Source organism: Gracilinanus agilis, chromosome 1, assembly GCF_016433145.1.
Source record: "Gracilinanus agilis isolate LMUSP501 chromosome 1, AgileGrace, whole genome shotgun sequence".
Taxonomy (NCBI): domain Eukaryota; kingdom Metazoa; phylum Chordata; class Mammalia; order Didelphimorphia; family Didelphidae; genus Gracilinanus; species Gracilinanus agilis.
Window position 1 is genome coordinate 202,629,273 of NC_058130.1, and position 19,072 is coordinate 202,648,344.

Below are 19,072 nucleotides of genomic sequence, written 5' to 3' on the forward strand. Positions count from 1 at the left end.
AGATGTTATTAATTTTCATTCTGAACTTCATTTCTCAATTTGTATGAGGCCACCAAATTTACTAGCTCTATTGGTTTTAATGAACTAGACTCCAGGCACTTGAATTGTCTGCTCAATTGTATTTGCTGCCTTCTACTTCCTGTACTTTCCTGGACTCTTTAAGGTGTTTGTACCATTAAGGAAAAAAAAAAAGCAAACAATGTACTTTCCCCCTTCCTTTAACTACCAGGGTTATACCTTCATATACGACCACATTATTTTCTGTACAGTGTCTGTTATAGCTATGACTTATTTATAAACAACATTTAAGAGCAAACATCAACAAGTAAATTCCATGACAATCATCTAAAAAGTCCTTTTTAAACCCTTACCTTCTGCCCTAGAATTGGGGTTAACTGACTTGCCTAACAGAAAGTATCCGTGGCTTTTGAACCCAGGCTCTCTCAACTGTAGGTAGGCCTGACTTTCTACCACTGTGTTAGCTAAGTTGCCCCTCTATGAAGTATTATTTCAATTCTTGAGATATACCAATAAAGCATATCAGGAACAAGATAAAGTGACTTATGGTAAGCAGGACTGAAGTATACATCAGTTGTGAAAAGAAAATCCACTGGTCATTACTAGTGTAAAATTTACATATTTGTATATGTGAAGTATTTCAATTCAGAATTATTTAGAAGGCTATGTGTTGTAATGAAAGGAGTATTAGATTTAAGGTCAAAGGATTCACATTTGAGTCGAAGTCCTGTGTGCTACTTATATGAACTTGGTACTAATATCTCTGGTCCTCTGCTTTCTCATTTGTAAAATGGAGGGTTTGACAAGGTAATCTGTGATACTGTGGAAAGAGTTAAGAACATTATAGGACCTGAGTCCAAATTTCATGTTACTTAATTGTGCATTTGTAAAATGAGAGTTGGACCATGCGTCCTCTCATATCCTTTTCAGCAGCAAGTCTACAACACACAGGTTACTAAGTTCCCTTTCCTCCCTCTTATAGAATATTTAGAGACTAATATTTTAAACAGTATTTTAGCCTAAAGACCAAAAGAAAGATTTAGTTTTCCCTCTGAATAGAGGATTTAATGTCAAGGAGACAGTGTCTGGTCTAATGTCTTATTTGGTTCATACTTACTGAAGGCCTGACCAAGTTCTAAAGAGACAGGCAAAAATCAGACATGAAACTGACCAGACTAAGATCCTCTGATTAATTTGAAGAAGAGAAGCATGTCAAGTTCATCTTTGATCAGTTAAAAAAGGGGAGAATCTTTAGTTGGAATGGGTCAAAGAGGGATTAAAAATTCTTAGGGGAAAATGATTCTCCATAATGTACATTGTTTTGTTTAATAAATCAAATTATTACCTCACATTTGTAACTATGCTTTATTTTATCGTGGAATTTTGCTTTTTTGTTTGGGGAATATTTACGAATTATGAATGGAAATGGTTTTGAGTCACAGAGATTTTCAAAAGCAAGATAAAATTCTGTCACTTTGGATTCTTGCAATTACTTAGTTCATAAATTTCATTCTTGGAAGACTAGTGCCTAAGAAGCAGAGTACAAATTTTTTCTTCCAAGGATCCTTCTAAGTCTTTTCTTCTCAATGATAAACTTACTGTGTCTTCAATAACTCCTCATTAGCCTATAATCTTTATGGTTTTTCCCAATTCTAAATCCCATGACCCTGGCCTTAAGGCATTCAATGGGGTCTTTTTCTAAAATCTCTCTCCTCTCTATATGATCCAATTATTTTGTATTGCATAGTTTCTCAAAGAGAAAAAGAATAGTTGACAATTACATAGTCCTTGATAGTTCATAAAGTACGTAATATATATTATTGCATTTTTTCCACAAAATTTTAGAGTTAAGAGTTAAAAATTTCCCACAAAGAGTTAAAAGTGTGTCAAGAGCCATCTAATCATAACCAGAAGGGACCCCTACTTACTTACAAGTAGTCATTCAGGTTCTGTTTAAGATTCCCAATGAAAGCAACAACCATTGCACACTTTTGGATACTATAATTTTTAGGAAGTTTTTCATTACACCAAACCTAAAAAATTGACCTCTTTGTAACTTCTACATGTTGTTCCTGCTTTTGCCTTCTGGGGCCAAACTGAATAAATCCAATCCCTTTTTCCACATGAAGGCCCTTTCAGATATTTCTGAGTCTTTTCTTTTCCAGCATAAACATACTTCTTTCCTTCAATAACTTTGACTATGACATGGAACCAAGGCCCTTCACCATCTTGGCTGCCCTTCTCTCTGGATGCTTTCTCTTTATCAATGTCCTCAAACTACAGTACCCCAGAAGAAACACACTACTCCAGATAAGGCTACTTGATTAAATTAGCAAGACACTAGCTAGGTGTACTCTATCCCTGGTCAAAAGCCTGTTGTCTTTATGTTTTAAGTGATAATTCCATTCTGAGACCTTATGTTCTTGGCTAGTAATGCCCTCCCTAAATCGATTTTTCTCTTCTACTTCTCTAGTCATCAATAAGGAGCAGTTAGGAAAACATCACCTAAGCTCCTATGGTCTTCAGTCTCTTGCCTAGGGCCCTGACAATACTTTTAAAGATCCTTTTGGCAATATCATGTGTGTCTGCCTGAAGAGGGTAGTAGTTATCTTTTTTGATAAGTGTTGTGAAGTTCTCTTTATGCTTTGAATGCATGTTCTAAGAATATAAAAAACTTTTCTATTATCCTTCCTGGTTCAATAATTGGTTTGTACTGCTGAACAGCAGTTACTACTAACAATCACTATCCTCTTTTCTCTCTGATCCTTACTGGATGCTCTCTTGCCTGAGAATTTCTCTGTTTTTACCTTATCATTTCTTGGAGGACAAGCAGCAGCTACTTCCTCTCAGATCATTGAGTTTCAGGAAGAACTACAAATTTAATGTTTAGGCTCAAGTGTTCAATTATCCTTTTTCATTCTTCCATTTTCCGATTTTCTTACAGTTTTCAAATTTCTTTCTACTACTTCAGATTCTCTGCCTCCTCTCCCCACAGAAGTCCTACTTTCATTCAGTTCAGGAATATTTTACGGTCCCTTTCAACTTTATTGGCAGGGTCACACACAACTGTGAATGGGAGGAAGTACAAGCACCATCAAATGAGATAATGGATGTAAAGCACTTTGTGAATAGTAAAGTGCTACATAAACCTTATATATTATTTATATATATGATAACATTATTATTACTATTATTCCAATATTACAGATGAGGTAACTGAGTCTTATATTTTACATAGTGAGTCAGTGGTATATATATAGCCCATCAGTTGGTATCTGAATACAGATCATCTGACTCCAAATCAATCTCTTCTCTATATTACATTATGTGGCTTCTGCAACTTCTTCCTCTTTTTAATTCTCTAGTGGCATAGTGCATAAAAGTTCAAATCCTGCCTCTGACACCACCTCTGTAACCCTGGACAGATCATTAACTCCCCTCTGTTTCAGATTCCTCATCTATAAAATAAAGAGGTTAGATTAGATGGACTCTAAGGTCCTTTCTAACTTTAAATACATGATCCTAGGTTATTCTAGGCAGAAAGACCTTTTGCTGACATTCTTGTTTACATGGTAAAATTTATGGGAAAAGGAAATAAATAGGCTTATTATATAATAGGTATATTAGTACTTTCTTTCAACTGACGTACTTCACTTAGTACCAAAACACACCTGTCTACTGGATTTAGGGCTTTTTAAGTCCTAAATTGACCTTTTTTTCCCTCAAACATTGGAAAAATCAACTACACTGAAAATTCAAGGGACATCATCAGTGGGATCCCTGTTGAGAGACTTTAAAAAAGGTGATAATTAAGATTATTTTCTTTATTAACAAAGTACTTATAGTTTTCTAAACAGGACAGGATTTCTGTAATAAAATGCATGAAGAATTAAGGAGTAACAATTATCAGGTTTCCACCAAATGTTATGCTTATTTTGCTGCCTTATCTAAAATAATATTGAGATATTATAGTATTCTTTATTCAAAATAGCTTCATGTCCAAGAAATACCAGTAGAATAATGAGAATATTTCAAATTCCTCATTTTGCTTTTTTCTTCCAAAAGTAATTTTCTCCAAAACATTTCACAATCATGGCAAATGGTGGTTCCCTCAGATCTCTGTTTCTACATGCAAGTCATAGTAAGAATAGTTAGTATTTCTTCTTGAGTATCTGCACATTTGAAAGCACAACACAGTTAAAAAAAAAGCAAGTATAATCTAGCTTATTTATTCAATACCTCCTTCAAAGGAGTAGATGGGACATTGCATACATACACACATGTACACATATATGTGCATATGCATATATGTATATGGATGTATCACACATACCTGTTATCTTAACCCGCATAATTCACAGTAGAAGCTTGGGAACTACTTTCCTATTAAATAGCTTAAGAATATGGATGGCCCATTTCATGACTCAAAATAAAACATTCCTAACTATTCTAACAATACATCCAAGACTCTTAATAGATACCAGAACTGGATATAGAACAATGATCTTTGAGGGAAGAAGGAGAAATATACCAGTATAGCTCCTCATCACCTTTTGCAGAGAGACAACTGTAGCCTCTTAATTTGTCTCTCTGCCATAAGTTTTTCTCTCCCACTCACTTATCTCCCCTATCAAGGAAAAAAGGGAAGGAAGGCTTTGTAACAATTGTGCATACAGTCAAGCAAAACAAAATACCATATTGGCCATTTCAAAAAATATTCTGCCTGATTCTTCAGTGAATCAGTTACTTCTCTTTCTGAAGGTAAGTTGTATGGTTTATTCTTGATCCTTTGGAATCATAGCTGATCGTTGCACTGATCAGAGTTCTTAAATCTTTTAAGTTTCTCTTTATAATTCAGTTGTTATTGTGACTACCTATTACTTTACAGAATTTGATATAAAATTCTGCTTGGCATTTAAAACCCTGCCAGCCCCACCCACCCTTCTAGTGGTTCTACACTCAACCTGCCCATCCCTGTACCCTATGATCCAGCCCCACTAGCTGTACCTTACATGGGACTCTCCATCTCCAGACTTCAATGAAGAGTGCTTAGAGGTAGCTGGTGATGCATCGGACTGAATACAGGGCATGGAATTCTCTTTAGATACTTACTAGTTGTGTGACCTTGGGCAAGTCACTTTTTTTGCCTCAGTTTTTTCTCTTCCACCCTTCTAGGGTTGTTGTGAAGATCAAATAACATATTTGTATTACAAATACAATAGCAGTGCCTGAAACACAGTAGAGGCCATATAAATGTATATTCCTTCCCCTTTCCACTTTAGTGCCTTTGCACTGGCCATCTTCCATGCAAAATATTTTCTCTGCTTCCCTGTGCTTTCCAGCTTTCCTGGCTATCTTCAAAACTTCAATTGAATCAAATCTCAACTTCTATACCAGGGCTTTCCATATCCCTTTAGTGGCTGGTGCTTTCTTTCTGAGACTATTTTCCATTTATGCTGTATATATCTGGTGTAAAACAGAGAGCTGGGAGAGTATTGTCTTCTCTATTGGAATGTGAGCTCACTGAGGGTAGTGATGTGACTTAATCTATCTATCTTAGTATTGTAATGAAGTAATTTAGGGAATAGAAATTTATGATGAGTAAGAAGTGCCTAGGAATGGGAGCTTGGCTGTCAGCTTTGAACATTCTGTATTGGAATGCAACCTGGGGAGGAGTGGAGCTGTCAGTGCTAGTGTGAGAGGGGTTTGGAGAAGTCCAGCCAGCAGTAACTTCATAAGCTTGGGATCTTTGGGACTGGAAAAGCTTGAAGACAACATCTCTCAAGGCAACCCTTGGTGGTGGGAGTGTGTTTCTGGTGGACAGTTTGTAGGCATTCTTTCCTATTTGGTATCTATTGGATTATTCGCTGTGCAAGGATTTGGTTCCTGTTATCCTGAAGTCATCAAAGGAGCAGCCTGGACCAGTTGTGAGAATCCCAATATCCAGCTCTCTCCTTATAGTCTTCAATCAAGGCTGTCAGCTTGCCTGAAGTTAGGTTGACAGGGAAACTCCCTCTTAGAACTAAATTTCTTGTCAGTTAAATATTCCTAGTTATAGATATATCTCTCCCACTCTCCTTACCCTTTTAATACATTAAACTGTTTTGTTTTCCTTCCTGTTTGTTTCCTCTTACCTTAAAGAACCCATAGTGTGTTAGTAGTTAATCTTTGTGTTATTCTCTCATTTGTGACAGAGACCAGTAACCCCAACTGTCATTTCTTTAGTGAAAGGGTTATCAGATTTACTCTACCTCTGATACGCTATACTTCTTTGTGAGTTTGATCTGTGAGTGGCAGTTGCCCAAAACACCTACTGGTTTCTCATAGATTAAATTATATTTATATATTATTTTTAAAAGTATAAACAGAACTTAGTATAGTTCCTGGAACACTGAAAGTTGTTAATAAATCCTTGCTAGGTAACGCATGCTACAAAAATCTTTGAATCTTCCCAATTACCAAACTATAAGGTGACTCATGATTATAAGATAATCATGATATTTACTTTTCTTACCAGTTGCCTTAAAGACTACTACAAGAGCATTATGCTATGCAACAAAAAAGAAATTATCTGGAATGTTAATGCCAGCCCAAGAACTTATATGCTACATATAGACAACTTAATGAATTGTAAAATCCAATTTATAGACTGCAAATTAAATCATTCCTCTGAGAGAAAAAAATGTCCAAGGCGGGTAAGCAGCAGAACCCAAACCTGAATTCAGATCTTCTGACTAAATACAGGGCTCTTTGTAGACCATATTCCTCCCAGTCAGAGATCTGTCACATGCAAAACTCTCTCTATTTAGCAGTTCTTTCTACAGGAGTACCTTCCTTAAGATCTTGCTCTTCTTTATGCCTTACATGTGTATATACCTTCAGAAATGTTTATCATATCCGTAGAACCTCCTTCAAGGGGCTAACTACTGTACATATTCCAATCAGGGGCTAAGATTTGCATTTGGATGACAGCATACTTTACTGCTCTCACTGATGGTTTAATTTATGTATAGGTCCCCCCCCCCCCCATCATTCAGCAGAGACTTTATTCCTAAGGTTTAATTACTTAAGATTTCATATTTTGAAAAGGTTTATCAATAATCTTCCTTGGTTTTTCCTCAATGCATGTGTGTGGGTGTCTTCTTTTTTTGGTTAGATATTTTACTATAATTATAGAATGAGAAATGAAAGCTTAACAAAGATCCCCAAAGGCCAACTGTCCATTTTCTAAGTAGTCTTTGCCATTACAGAGAGACAAAGAAATGACACATATCTTGCTGCAGAAGAAAAAGCAATGTTTCTTATCTCTATCATATTAACCTATGCAGGTTTTACGCAAGAGATTTTTGAAATGTTTTTTTTTTTTTTTTTAAAAGAGATTAAACTTCTAAGCTATGAGGTTCTTTAACCTTAATGGACAGTAGAATTCTTAATGTTGCCAAGCAATAGAGAATCCTGAACAAAGGAGAGTGGTATTTGGGTATGAGACTTGATCACAGTGAGCCTTATACAGAATATGCCTGCCTCTTCAGCATAGCTTGACTGCCAAATTGAGAGATTATAAGCACCTCATGTCTTTGTCTCAATAAGACAAAAGACCTTGTCACTGGAAATGACTTATTCTTATTGCAGCAACGCACAGAACCCATATTTGGTGATTTCACATAGGAGAGAAAGAACTGCCCTAAAGTAGTGAGCATTCACATAACTTGACATCAGTGAGATCTATTCTTTGCACCATTATCCTCCATGGTGCAGTAGCTTCACACCAACAGAAAATGCCAGCAATTTCCATCTTTTGACACTACAAACCAGAATTTCCTGTATTAACGCTAAATAATTTTGCACTGGTGTGAAAAAGAACTGAAAAGCTTTTTACTGGTTAGGTTCATTATCCTGGGTGTTACTTTTATAGCTATTGATATCAATGACACCAAAACCATACTGGCAGCTTTATTCCTGACATTGTTCTGATGTACAATATTTACTAAAGCAAGAAGAAACAAGACCTCTGAACTCCTATGTTTGTAGGCAAAAAGCATTTGATCCTAATTTGTTTTACCTTTCTGGGAGCCGTTTTTGTTTTCCTTAAATTGCTTCATTCTTTGTTCTTGTATCCACAGTGCCTAGCACAATGGCTGATAAGTAGTATGTGTTCAATAAGTGCTGGATGACTGACTGATCCTGTTGTGAAAGGTTTATAGGTTGGGAAGTCTCTCAGTGGAACAAAAAAAGCATTTCAATTTGTGTTTCAGAAAAAATTAAGTTTTCCCTTACTTTGTTAAATTCCAGAAAAATGGCTTAACCAAATTATGTCTAAACTATACACCCTATAAATATTAAAATGATTCTGAACTACAGCAGCTTTGCTTGGTGAGCCAGGAAGAATTGCCAAGTCATGAGACCTGGACAAAGCTACCCAAAAGTAGAGCCAGAACCCTTGGATTCTCTCTTTTGGGGGGTGAACTATGACACTGGCATCTGAATAAAAGTAATTTATATTTGAAAAGTGCACATAATCTAACTTTCTGAGTCAAATGGATTTAAAACTAACGTGGAAGTGGGCAAATTGGTGTTGTAAAACCAATGTGCTAGGTCTATATGCATATGTAGAGAAAGGAGCAAGCAGGAAGGAGAAGCCTGACTATTTTCTTTCTTTCTAAAAACCAAAAAAACCAAAAAAACCTTACCTTCTATCTTAGAATTGAGACTCAGTATGCTAGGCAATGAGAGTTAAGTTAAGTTAAGACTTGCCCAGGGCCATACAGCTAGGAAGTGGACTATTTTCAAAAAGAAAAACTGGTTGTATTTAAATAGGAAATTTCAAAATATCAAGTAATGAAGATTATTCCACTTGAGATTTCTACAGGTTTCTCTCTCTCTCTCCCTCTCTCCTTTTTTTTGTTGTTCAGATAAGGGGAAATCTTCCCCATGGCAGTTAGTTATATTTTCTTGGTTAAAAGGTATAAATTACTTCTATTGATTCCATGGTTTGTAAATGCAAAGGAAGAAATAATTCTTCAGACACAAACTTCTAATTATTAACACACTTTACCCAAGCTCTCTCTTTCTCCTCCTTTCTTCTAACCATGAGGAAAATTCCCTTCCTTAAACTGCTAGCAGAAGCAATGGATGAGATGGAATGAGTTGTCAGCAAGGTCCTTACCTTTGCAGTGTCTATGCAGCACATCTAATGCAGCAATGAGGAACTCGTGTGCATCCTGTTGCTCGTACCCTGCTAAATGTCGTGCATGCGTCCATACCAGGTGCAATAACCTATATGGAATGTGAGGAGATCGGTGCCCAGAGTAAAACTGCTCAAAGAAAAGAAAAATTTATTGTGAATATACATTATACGCTCTTCTGAAAACATACCAAAAAGAAAAAAAAAAAACTACTAAGTTTTTAAGAAAGTTAGTATGCTAATGAAAATGGCTCAAAATTCCCTTTAAACATTAAATCAAAACGAAGACACAGCTTGCAAGAATGGAAAATACTGGACATTTCAAGTGTGATTTTATTTTGCTGTTTCCCTCCCACCTCTGATTTCCTCTTTTTGAAGCAGATAAGCCTGGGTGATGAATTATGACAAAGTGAGAGTAGACCAAGTACAAGTACAACTGTAAACTCTTCCCCAATGTTTATTTGCTAATGTAGTAATTAGCCAAATGGACCCACACAAGTAACTAAGGTAGAGAGGAATCTTTACAGCATCATTCACTGCTCTTTAAAAATCTCAGTCCCTGAGTAGAGAAAAGCTGGAACTAAACGTATCAAGACAAACTTAATATACTCAAAGGAGTTAAGTAGTTATACTTCAAAGGGAATGTGAGATTCAAGACTGAATTCCAAACAAATAACATGGATTATTTGCTTCTTGCTATGAGGGAGCATGTGGCAAACATCTACCTATTCAACTGTGGGCAATGTCACACATTAAAGTGATGGTTTCCTTAAAAACATTTAAAAAGTGAATTGTCCTCTCCATTTATGCAAATATCATGGACCAAACGGAGAAACCTACAAAATTACTAACATTGCCAAGGTCTTGTGCTGGAACTTAGTGAAATACTCTTCATAAAGTGAAAGAAAACATGTACCAGACCAAAAGCCTATGGTGTTACTGTGGGTAGAGAAGACAATTACTTCAGAATTTTACAAGACCTTCATAAAAACAACATCTTTACCACTTTTATTTTTTATTCAAAGAGAAAGGCATGATGAAAGAAAATGTTTTATTGTAAAGGCATATGGAAGGAAGAAAATCAGAAACAAGAAAAATTCACCATTTTTATGATGAACTCTACTTCTTACTAGTCTCTTCTAGAGAAGATTTCTTCCAATGCACTACTCTTTCTTCAATGTGAAACAGCATCTCTATAGCCAGACAATGCAAAAAATGCCTTTGCATTTAAAAAAAAAAAGATCAATAGAGAAAAAATGCCAGCAAGAATGACAGTAGTGCTAGTGCACTTGAGTGGAAATTGAAATCTGCTGATGCTGCTGCTATTCAACATAATTCAAGAAACTGCAGCAATAAAACTTCTCTGTAGCACAGCTCTATGCAATTAGCCTCAGAGCACACTGGTCATTTTTACCAATAGTACTCTCTAAGGACTCCACTACAGACACCAGACCTAGCAGCAGACTTTACTTTACAGAGATGAGGCTTCATTATGATGAAAGAAATCTATTAAGCACTCTGTCAAATAATTGGCTGCTCAGTTATGGAAAGAAGAAACCCATCCAATCAGAATACCATTAAAAGGTTAACAGTCTGCTCAGACTGCATCTACTAATACCACAGATGTGTCTTCAATAATAAGGGAAAGGAAATGCTGGCCTTTTTAAACACTTTAAAAAAAAAAAAAAAAAAAGAGGGGCAGCTGGGTAGCTCAGTGGAGTGAGAGTCAGGCCTAGAGACAGGAGGTCCTAGGTTCAAATCCGGCCTCAGCCACTTCCCAGCTGTGTGACCCTGGGCAAGTCACTTGACCCCCATTGCCCACCCTTACCACTCTTCCACCTATGAGACAATACACCAAAGTACAAGGGTTTAAAAAAAAAAAAAAAAGAAACAAATTCTATTGAACAATAATAAACATGAAAATAGGGGAACGAATAAAGAAGCATTATCAGCAATCATTAAATTTACTTTATTCCTTTCATCAGAAGTGCTCAGGAGCTCAAAGTACTGGCATCTCATTAATAGGTCTTAATGGGAGGCAGAATGGATGGAGTAGAAAACTGGAAACCATTGAACTGGCTTAGGTTTGTATTCATTCAAATGCAACTTATTTAAATGTGAACTGTAGCTACATACTTAAAGTTAGAAGAATTCTGTGAAGATTCAGAATATAACACGATTTTTAAACACCATAAGAAATAATATTGGCTTCAGACACTTCCTGTGTCTGAACACAGACACACAGCTGTGTGACCCTGGCAAGTCACTTAACATCCACTGCGCAGCCCTTACCGCTCTTCTTATATACTTAGCATTGATTCTAAGATGGAAAGTAAGCGTTTAAAAGAAATGATATCTAAAGTTGAGTATGCACAATGCCTGATCTCAAAATAATTAGGCACTGCTGTTTCCTAACAAAAGGAGACCAACACATAACGTTGATCTAAAGAGCATCCTTGTCTCATCTCAAGTTTTCAGTTATTTCCTCCAATCTAGATGCTTGTATTTTTAGGCAGAGAGAATGATGACAACTTGGTCTCTGCCCAGTTTTGTGGATTACAGTCATAAAGGCCCTATAGATGAGGAAAACAAGGTCCAGAGAAACTCAATAATTTACTAAAGGTTATACAACTAGTAAAGAGCAGAATAAATATCGTATTTATTATGTTGCCCATATTGTCAATGCTATTCCTTTAGAAATGAAAAAATGTGAGGTCTTTTTCAGGTTTTAATAGACATTGCCTCTAACAATGCCCCAATCCCTAACACTCTGAAAGCAAGCAACAACTTGAGACAATTGGACAAAATTAAACTGGCAGGATGTTAGAATCAAAGAAGAAGGGTCTTTGGATAGGGTATCCCAAAAGTTTAAGTGCAGTTTTAAGTGTTCATAGTTTTAAACTGTATGAAGGCTTTTGGAACACCCTGTCTAACTTTCTCACTGCAGAACTTGAAAATCATGCACTAATTATAATTATAATTGCAGGAAGAAGAAAAGAAAGGAATTCTTCCACATAAGGTAAACCTTTCTGAAATAAAAGCAGCAAAATGAGTTACATCAAGTTTCCATTCACCTTAACCACTCAACAGGCTTGCATTTCAAGCTTTAGCTTCTCTGGCAGTAATCAGGTGTGAATCCCACCTCATCCCTCACAATAACAGGGAGAGAGTACTGACCTCATTCAGCCTAACAAAAGAATGGCTGAACGTTTATGAAAGGGAGAAGTCCTGAAGGGTAGAACTATTTAAGACAGAATGGGACTTTCATAGCCTGGAATGGGGAGCTATAGACCCAAATGTGGCCCTTTCCCCAAGAAGTTTATACACTAGAGACTGAGCAGGCTATTCACTAGGGACTGGTCAGTCTTAGGCACTTGGACGGTGAGGCAATGCAGCAGGGAAGGGGGAAAAAAACAAGCAGTGTAATTAAAAGTCAGTCACAGCACTAATTGATCAGGATAAAGGGAAGGAAGGCAAGAAGGCTGAAAAAGAAAATCTCTCAGCAGATAAAATAGCAATGACGTTTAAAGAGGGGAAAATGTCAACATTAATATGTGGTTTCCTAAGGCAAAATGAAGCTCAGAGACCATTAAGGACAGGTTAGTGGTTCCCTTTCTATTTCAGTTGACATCTTTGGTACAGTGGATTCAGAGTTGGCCTCAAAGCTAAGAAGACAAGGGTTCAAGTCCTATTCTCTGACATACATTTGCTGTGTGACTCTGGACAAGCCACTTATTCTCTCAGTGCTCTGGGAAACTCTCTAAAACTCTTAGTTGCAGAGAAAATGCTGATCTGCACTGGTGAAAGGGGAGTCTACCTAACATTACCCTTACTAATAATGGAATGTGAAGGGCAGTTCTTATCCCATATAAATATGACAAAATCAACTTTGGGGACGAAGAGGGAGGGCGTTGGCTTGATACTGATTAGCAGAAACTTGCAGTAGAAGATTTTACAAATAGAGTGGGTTTTTTATTTTTGTTTTTTGATGGGGGATGGGGCCCCTTTCAGGCATAATGACGCCATTTCCCAGACATGGGTAATGCCTGTACAAAAGGTACAGGGATGAAGGAGGAGTATGGGCAGGAGAAGCAAGAAGGCCAGATTATAGTAATGGTAGGTGGGGGCCAGACTGTGAAGGACAAGCTTATATTTGATACTAGAGGTAATAATGGGAAGTTTACTGTGTGTGTGTGTGGGTGTGTATGTGCATGTTTTTGCATGTGAGAGAGACACATGTACACAGACAACCACTTGTACTTTAAGAAAACCATTTTGGCAGCTGTATAGCAAATGGCATGGAGAAAGAAGAAAACAATGAGGAAGCTATTACCACAGTCCAAGCAAGAAGTTCAGTTGCTAACTGGGATGGTGGCCATGTGAGGAGAAAAGGGAACAGATGAGAATGATGATGTGAAGGTTAAAACAAGATTAGGCAACTGACTGGCTCTGGGGCTGAGGGAGAGTGAGAAATGATGGAGAATGCCTAGGGTGTGAATTTGAGTGACTAGAAGGATGTGGGTAGGAGGCTGAGTTTGGGTGAAAAGTGAGCTCAGTTTTTGTTGATTTTGACATCTGGTCTGAAGTGCCTACAGTCTAGCGGCAAGCTTAGGGAAGAGAAGAGATCAGGGAGTCATCTGCAAAGAGATGACTGAACTTATGGGAGATAGTAAAGTTAGTAAGTGAGAGAGCAGAGAGAGACAGGACTGTAGGAGAACATACACATAGGGATGATATGCAGGATGATTCAGCAAAGTAGTAGGTGGTAGAAAGACAAAGAAACCTATGTCACGAAAACTTAGAGAAAGTATCAAGGAGGAAAGGGTGATCGACAGGAACAAATGCCACAGAGAGTCAAGAAAGATGAAGATTGAGAAAAGGCCATTAAAGTGGCTAAGAGACCTCTGGTTAACTTTGGAGAAAGCAGGTTTCAGGTGAATGATGAGGCCAGAAATCAAAGTGCCCAAAGAGTTGAGAAGTGAATTGTACCAGGTCCTGGGTGTTATAAGTAGTGTGTGCAGAGGATGCAGAGACATGGAAAAGCAGGAACTGCTACCAAAGCAGAGAGAGGGAAGATTCCAGAACTCTGGAGTGTCAGTGTGATTTTTCTCCTGTGAGCAGTTGATTTCTCTGGAAGTGGTTGAGAGTGTGAGTCTGAATTCCTCAGGTGGACCGAGTAGGTTTGACCATTTCTCCCTTTCCTTGTGGCTGTCCTTCTGGTTCAACTGTGTTCCTGTTTGTGTCTGAAGCCAACTGTCAGTGAGATCCTCTCCTTTTTGAGCCCTTGATCCTGCTTACCTTCCTCCTACTCTAGTTACCATCTAAGGGGGGGAAGTGGGGGAATTTGGTTAGTGAGGTATTGTAGGAACTGGGATCTTTAGGTAGAGTGTACGGTTGGAACAGATACAACTTTGTGGAGCCTCAACTACTGGGTTTTGGTAGGAGGTTTAATTACATCAATTAAGTCAGATCATCCCAATCCCCTTCCCTTCCTTCCTCTTCCTTTTAATAAACTCTTTTTTACATCAGTTGGGTATCTTGCTAGTTTCTTTTATTGGCCTTCCCAAAGCTGTGTTACTTCTGATGACTGGCCCTAAAACAAACTATCAGAAATCCCTATACCACCAAGTATCCAATTTACTTTTTTTTATTTCATGGGTAACATGGAAATTTAAAACTAAGCCAGGACCTCTCATTCAAGAAGTAAGTCTAAGTCTCAGTTTCTCTATAAATGAGTATAACACCACTTCAAGTATCAATCCCATAGGTTATTGTGAGAAAAGTCCACTATAAATATCAAAGCATTATAAACTGAATTAGATATTATTCCTCAATGACAATCATCATTAGTGAACTTGTTTACAATTTTCAAATGTCTTAAAAAAGTCAACAAGTTTTACCGGGAATCTCTGTCATAAATTCCTTTAGTAGTTTTATTAAGGCCCGTGGTCACAAATATCAAGTAAACTGTCGGAGCAAAAAAAAAAAAAAGCAAATTTACTTGATAATCTAGTAAAATCAACTTTACTAATCCTTGACTGAAACTTAAATCTTTTAAAAAATTAAATTATTTATTTTTAAAGTATTTTTCCATGGTTACATGATTCACATTCTCTCCCTATCCCCTCCTGGAGTTGACAAGTAATTCCATTAATTTATACATGTATTATTATCCAATACCTATTTCCATATTATTCATTTTTGTAATAGAGTAATCTTTTACAACCAAACCCTGAAATCCTATACCCATATGAATGATAAATCATGTTTTTCTTCCACATAAAACTAAATGGTGGAAGTACAAAAATATGTTCTGTATTCCAAATCTCTTCCTATTCTATCCTTCTGCTCATATTTTTTTCACCTAGAATGCTTCCTCGTCTAAATTTGTGCATTTTTCAAGGCACCATGGTCTAGTGAAAATAATTTTGGATGTTGAATTTACATGACCTTGGCTTCAGTGTACTTGTAGTATGTGACAAAAGACCTCTGGTTAACTTTGGAGAAAGCAGGTTTCAGGTGAATGATGAGGCCAAAAATCAAAGTGCCCAAAGAGTTGAGAAGTGAATTGTACCAGGTCCTGGGTGTTATAAGTAGTGTGTGCAGAGGATGCAGAGACATGGAAAAGCAGGAACTGCTACCAAAGCTTCAGTTTCCCCATCTGAAAAGTGGGGATAATATCTTATGAAAGCATTCTGTAAATTGTAAGGTGACAGAAACAGAAGCTGCTATTAGTAATAAAGGCCCTACTCAATCTCAAACTCCACCAGTGAAAGTTTTCTAAAGTTGATTTATTACATTCTGGGTCTAGAATTAAATAAGAGAAAACAGGCCGGGTTACTTCAGGAAAATTAAAAATTCTTTTAAGGATCTCAAACCTCTCTTTAAAACAAAGGCCCATATTTTTAATATCAATTTTCTTCTGGTGTTCTCCGATTGTAAATGATGGCATACTGCCATCTCCAAAGAATTAAAACTGAATATTTCTTAAAGGGGTCAGAGGAGAGGCCAAGAAGGGTACAAGCAGGCTGTAACATATAACTAATGAGAAACTACAAAGAAAAATCCATACAACAAAGAATTGTGTGCCTGAAAAAGAAGAAAACCTGGTCATATTATTTGAGAAAGGGACAACCAATGGATGACCTACAATATGTATTTCCTTGGTACCCTTTGGAGAAACTGAGCAAAACTGCAAGCATATTTGTTGATTCCCTATAACGACAAGAGTTGCATAGGTAGTACTGGTATGTTAGGATCTGTATCACTAAGAGCAAATGCTGAAATCAAATAAGATTATAGACTTGTTTGAGAATGAGTTAAAGGTTTGCATAGGTCTTTGTGTATATTATAATATTTGAATCTTATCTTTAACTTGTCTAATTATTCCTACTTTACATGTGAAGAAACTGAAGCGCTGAGAAATTTAGTGATTTCTTTATGGCCACACAAATATTTAAGGATAAGGCAGAGTATCTAATCCTTGGTGGTCTTAACACTTAGTCCAAGTTCTATTTGCTAAATGATGTTGCTTCTTGAACTGTGGGAATAGAAACACAGAAGAAAAACATATGATTGATCATGCGGTTCTATGGCTATATGATTTGGGATTTTGACTTTAAATGATCGCTCTATTGCAAATATTAATAATATGGAAATAAGTTTTGAACAGTTATACATGTATAATCTAGTAGAATTGCTCATCAGCTCAGGGAGGGGGGAAGGAAAGAACATGAATCATGTAACTTGGAAAAATACTCTAACTAAATTAATTAATGAAAACATTATATTGCTCCTCAAAAGATATGGGAACAGTATTAAAAATAAGATAATGGGCAGGACCCACCAAAACCAGTTTGTAAATGGTGCAGGCAATCTGTGGGGAAATGTTATTTACCACATTCAGCTCCATTTATGGAAAACAGGCGCAGGGTTTAGAGGACAATTTCTCTTGTTTTCAGGGAAAAAACATTAACCTGATCTCATTTAGAGAGAGAATCTTCCTATACCAGTATGAATATTCACTCTAGCTGGCTTTCCCTCTTATATACTTCATAAATAAAACGAACTCCTTGACTAAACCCTGGGCATTAGTTTAGTATGAGCTTGGTATTTATTTTAGTTGAAGGAATCCAAGCAGGCACAGTGTAGGCTAATGCTATATTTACTTCATCTATATTTCTAACTTCCTCTCACTCTAGTCTTCGTGAAGAAAGCAGAATATCACTTTGCCAATCCTGTTGAGTTGTAGGAAAGTGAGAGTGGCAGGAGGAAATATAGAACATTGATAAGCTTTCTCTGGAACCTCCATCATTGGGTAGATTTAATCACCTTCAAATTCTAATTTAGGTCACAAGTCAGTGGTGGCAAAAAAGTAAGAGCAATAAATCCCACATGTCTGTAGCTCACTAACTCTGTACATTATATTTCTGCAATTTAAGGGGAGCTGCGATCTTTCCTCTGTTTGCTCTCTACTGGAAGTGTATAAGTCTTTGCTCCATTATATTTCAAATGAGAGGGAACTGTTAAAGCAGCAGAAGCTAAAATGTTAATTGCTGCAATTACTTCTTCTAAAAGCATAACATATGTGGTGCTTGAAAAAAAAAATCTAGCTTTATTTTAATGAAATTTCACTGGGACATGAAAGGATGTTGGAAGGGTTCTTTGTGGTAGAAATGCTTTAAATTCTTAAAGAGAAAATTTCTATACCTAAATAGCTGCCCTGCTACAAATGGCAAGACCATTACCTTAGAAACCTGACTGCTTGCTGATTTTAGTTCCTTGCCTCCCATTTTGAATCCAGAACAATTTTACTTAAACCTGAATAGTTAAACTGGAGTCTCCAAATATGCTTTTGGGTATTTTAAAACAAAAAAGTTACCAGAAAATGATTATATATTTTTAAAAGGTCAATATTATATTGTTTGCTTAAAATATTTTAATGTTGGCTGTACTATATTGGTTGCTTAAAATATTTTATATTTTTGTGCAATATACAACGATCACAAGCGACATTAATATGACACTAAAATATACAAATGATGTTATCTATATACACAATGCTATTTCATTTAAACTTCACAACAATCCTGAGGAAAATATACTATTTATATATAATATATACAAAATATACAATTCCCACTTTATATATAGATGAGGAAAGTAAGGTTCAGAAAATAAAATAACTTGTCTATGCATTTCAAGCATATGTGTGGATGTGGGGTAGGTTGTTTGAAACTTGGCCTATCCCAAACTTTAGTCCTAACTCCATAATGACTCACTGAGTAAAGGTCGGGTCACAACAGTATATGGAACAGAACCATTATCCAAATACTACTTGCTACAATGGTTCTAGAGATGATACTCCAATAAATCTCTCTCTGTAAAGGACTAGCACATAGTTCTCAACAAAGGTCAAAGAATTGGTAAGAACAAATGATATATGGGTGTGGCAGGGAGAATGGATAGCTCTTAACTCTCAAAGAGTCAGATTCTTTATTCTAAGAGGTAGATTCCATGGGCCTAAGTTCTACAACCAAGCACAAATGGAGCAGGCTAATGATGTTCCAGTGTTTCAGCTGCTCATCAATGTTGTTTCTTATGGGAAGCAAGAGTTCTGAATTAAGAATGTGTTCTTGACCTGACTCTAACAGCAAACTACATGTCCTAAAACACTAAGAGCAAGAGAAATGTGAATTAAAACCACGCTAAGGTATCATCACCTCAACACCATGCAAACTGGCCAAGAGAACTGAGTGACATCTCTATAGTGCTCAAGGAAACACAATTGAGAGATAACATCTTCCAGGGTGATGAGGTTATCAATGGGGCCATGAATTCCAAACAAAGCAGAAAGCCCAGCTCCTCATT

General features: G+C 36.7%; 1 protein-coding gene across 2 annotated transcripts in view; it reads right to left on the reverse strand.

Moving 5' to 3' along the window:
- The window catches only part of USP22 (ubiquitin specific peptidase 22), a 160,628-nt gene that overhangs the window by 27,806 nt on the left and 113,750 nt on the right, over positions 1-19,072 (reverse strand). For both annotated transcript variants that reach the window (XM_044659829.1, XM_044659824.1), the window contains one exon: positions 9,185-9,332. In XM_044659829.1, coding sequence (XP_044515764.1) covers positions 9,185-9,332 — 148 coding nt within the window. The remainder of the gene's footprint in view (positions 1-9,184; positions 9,333-19,072) is intronic.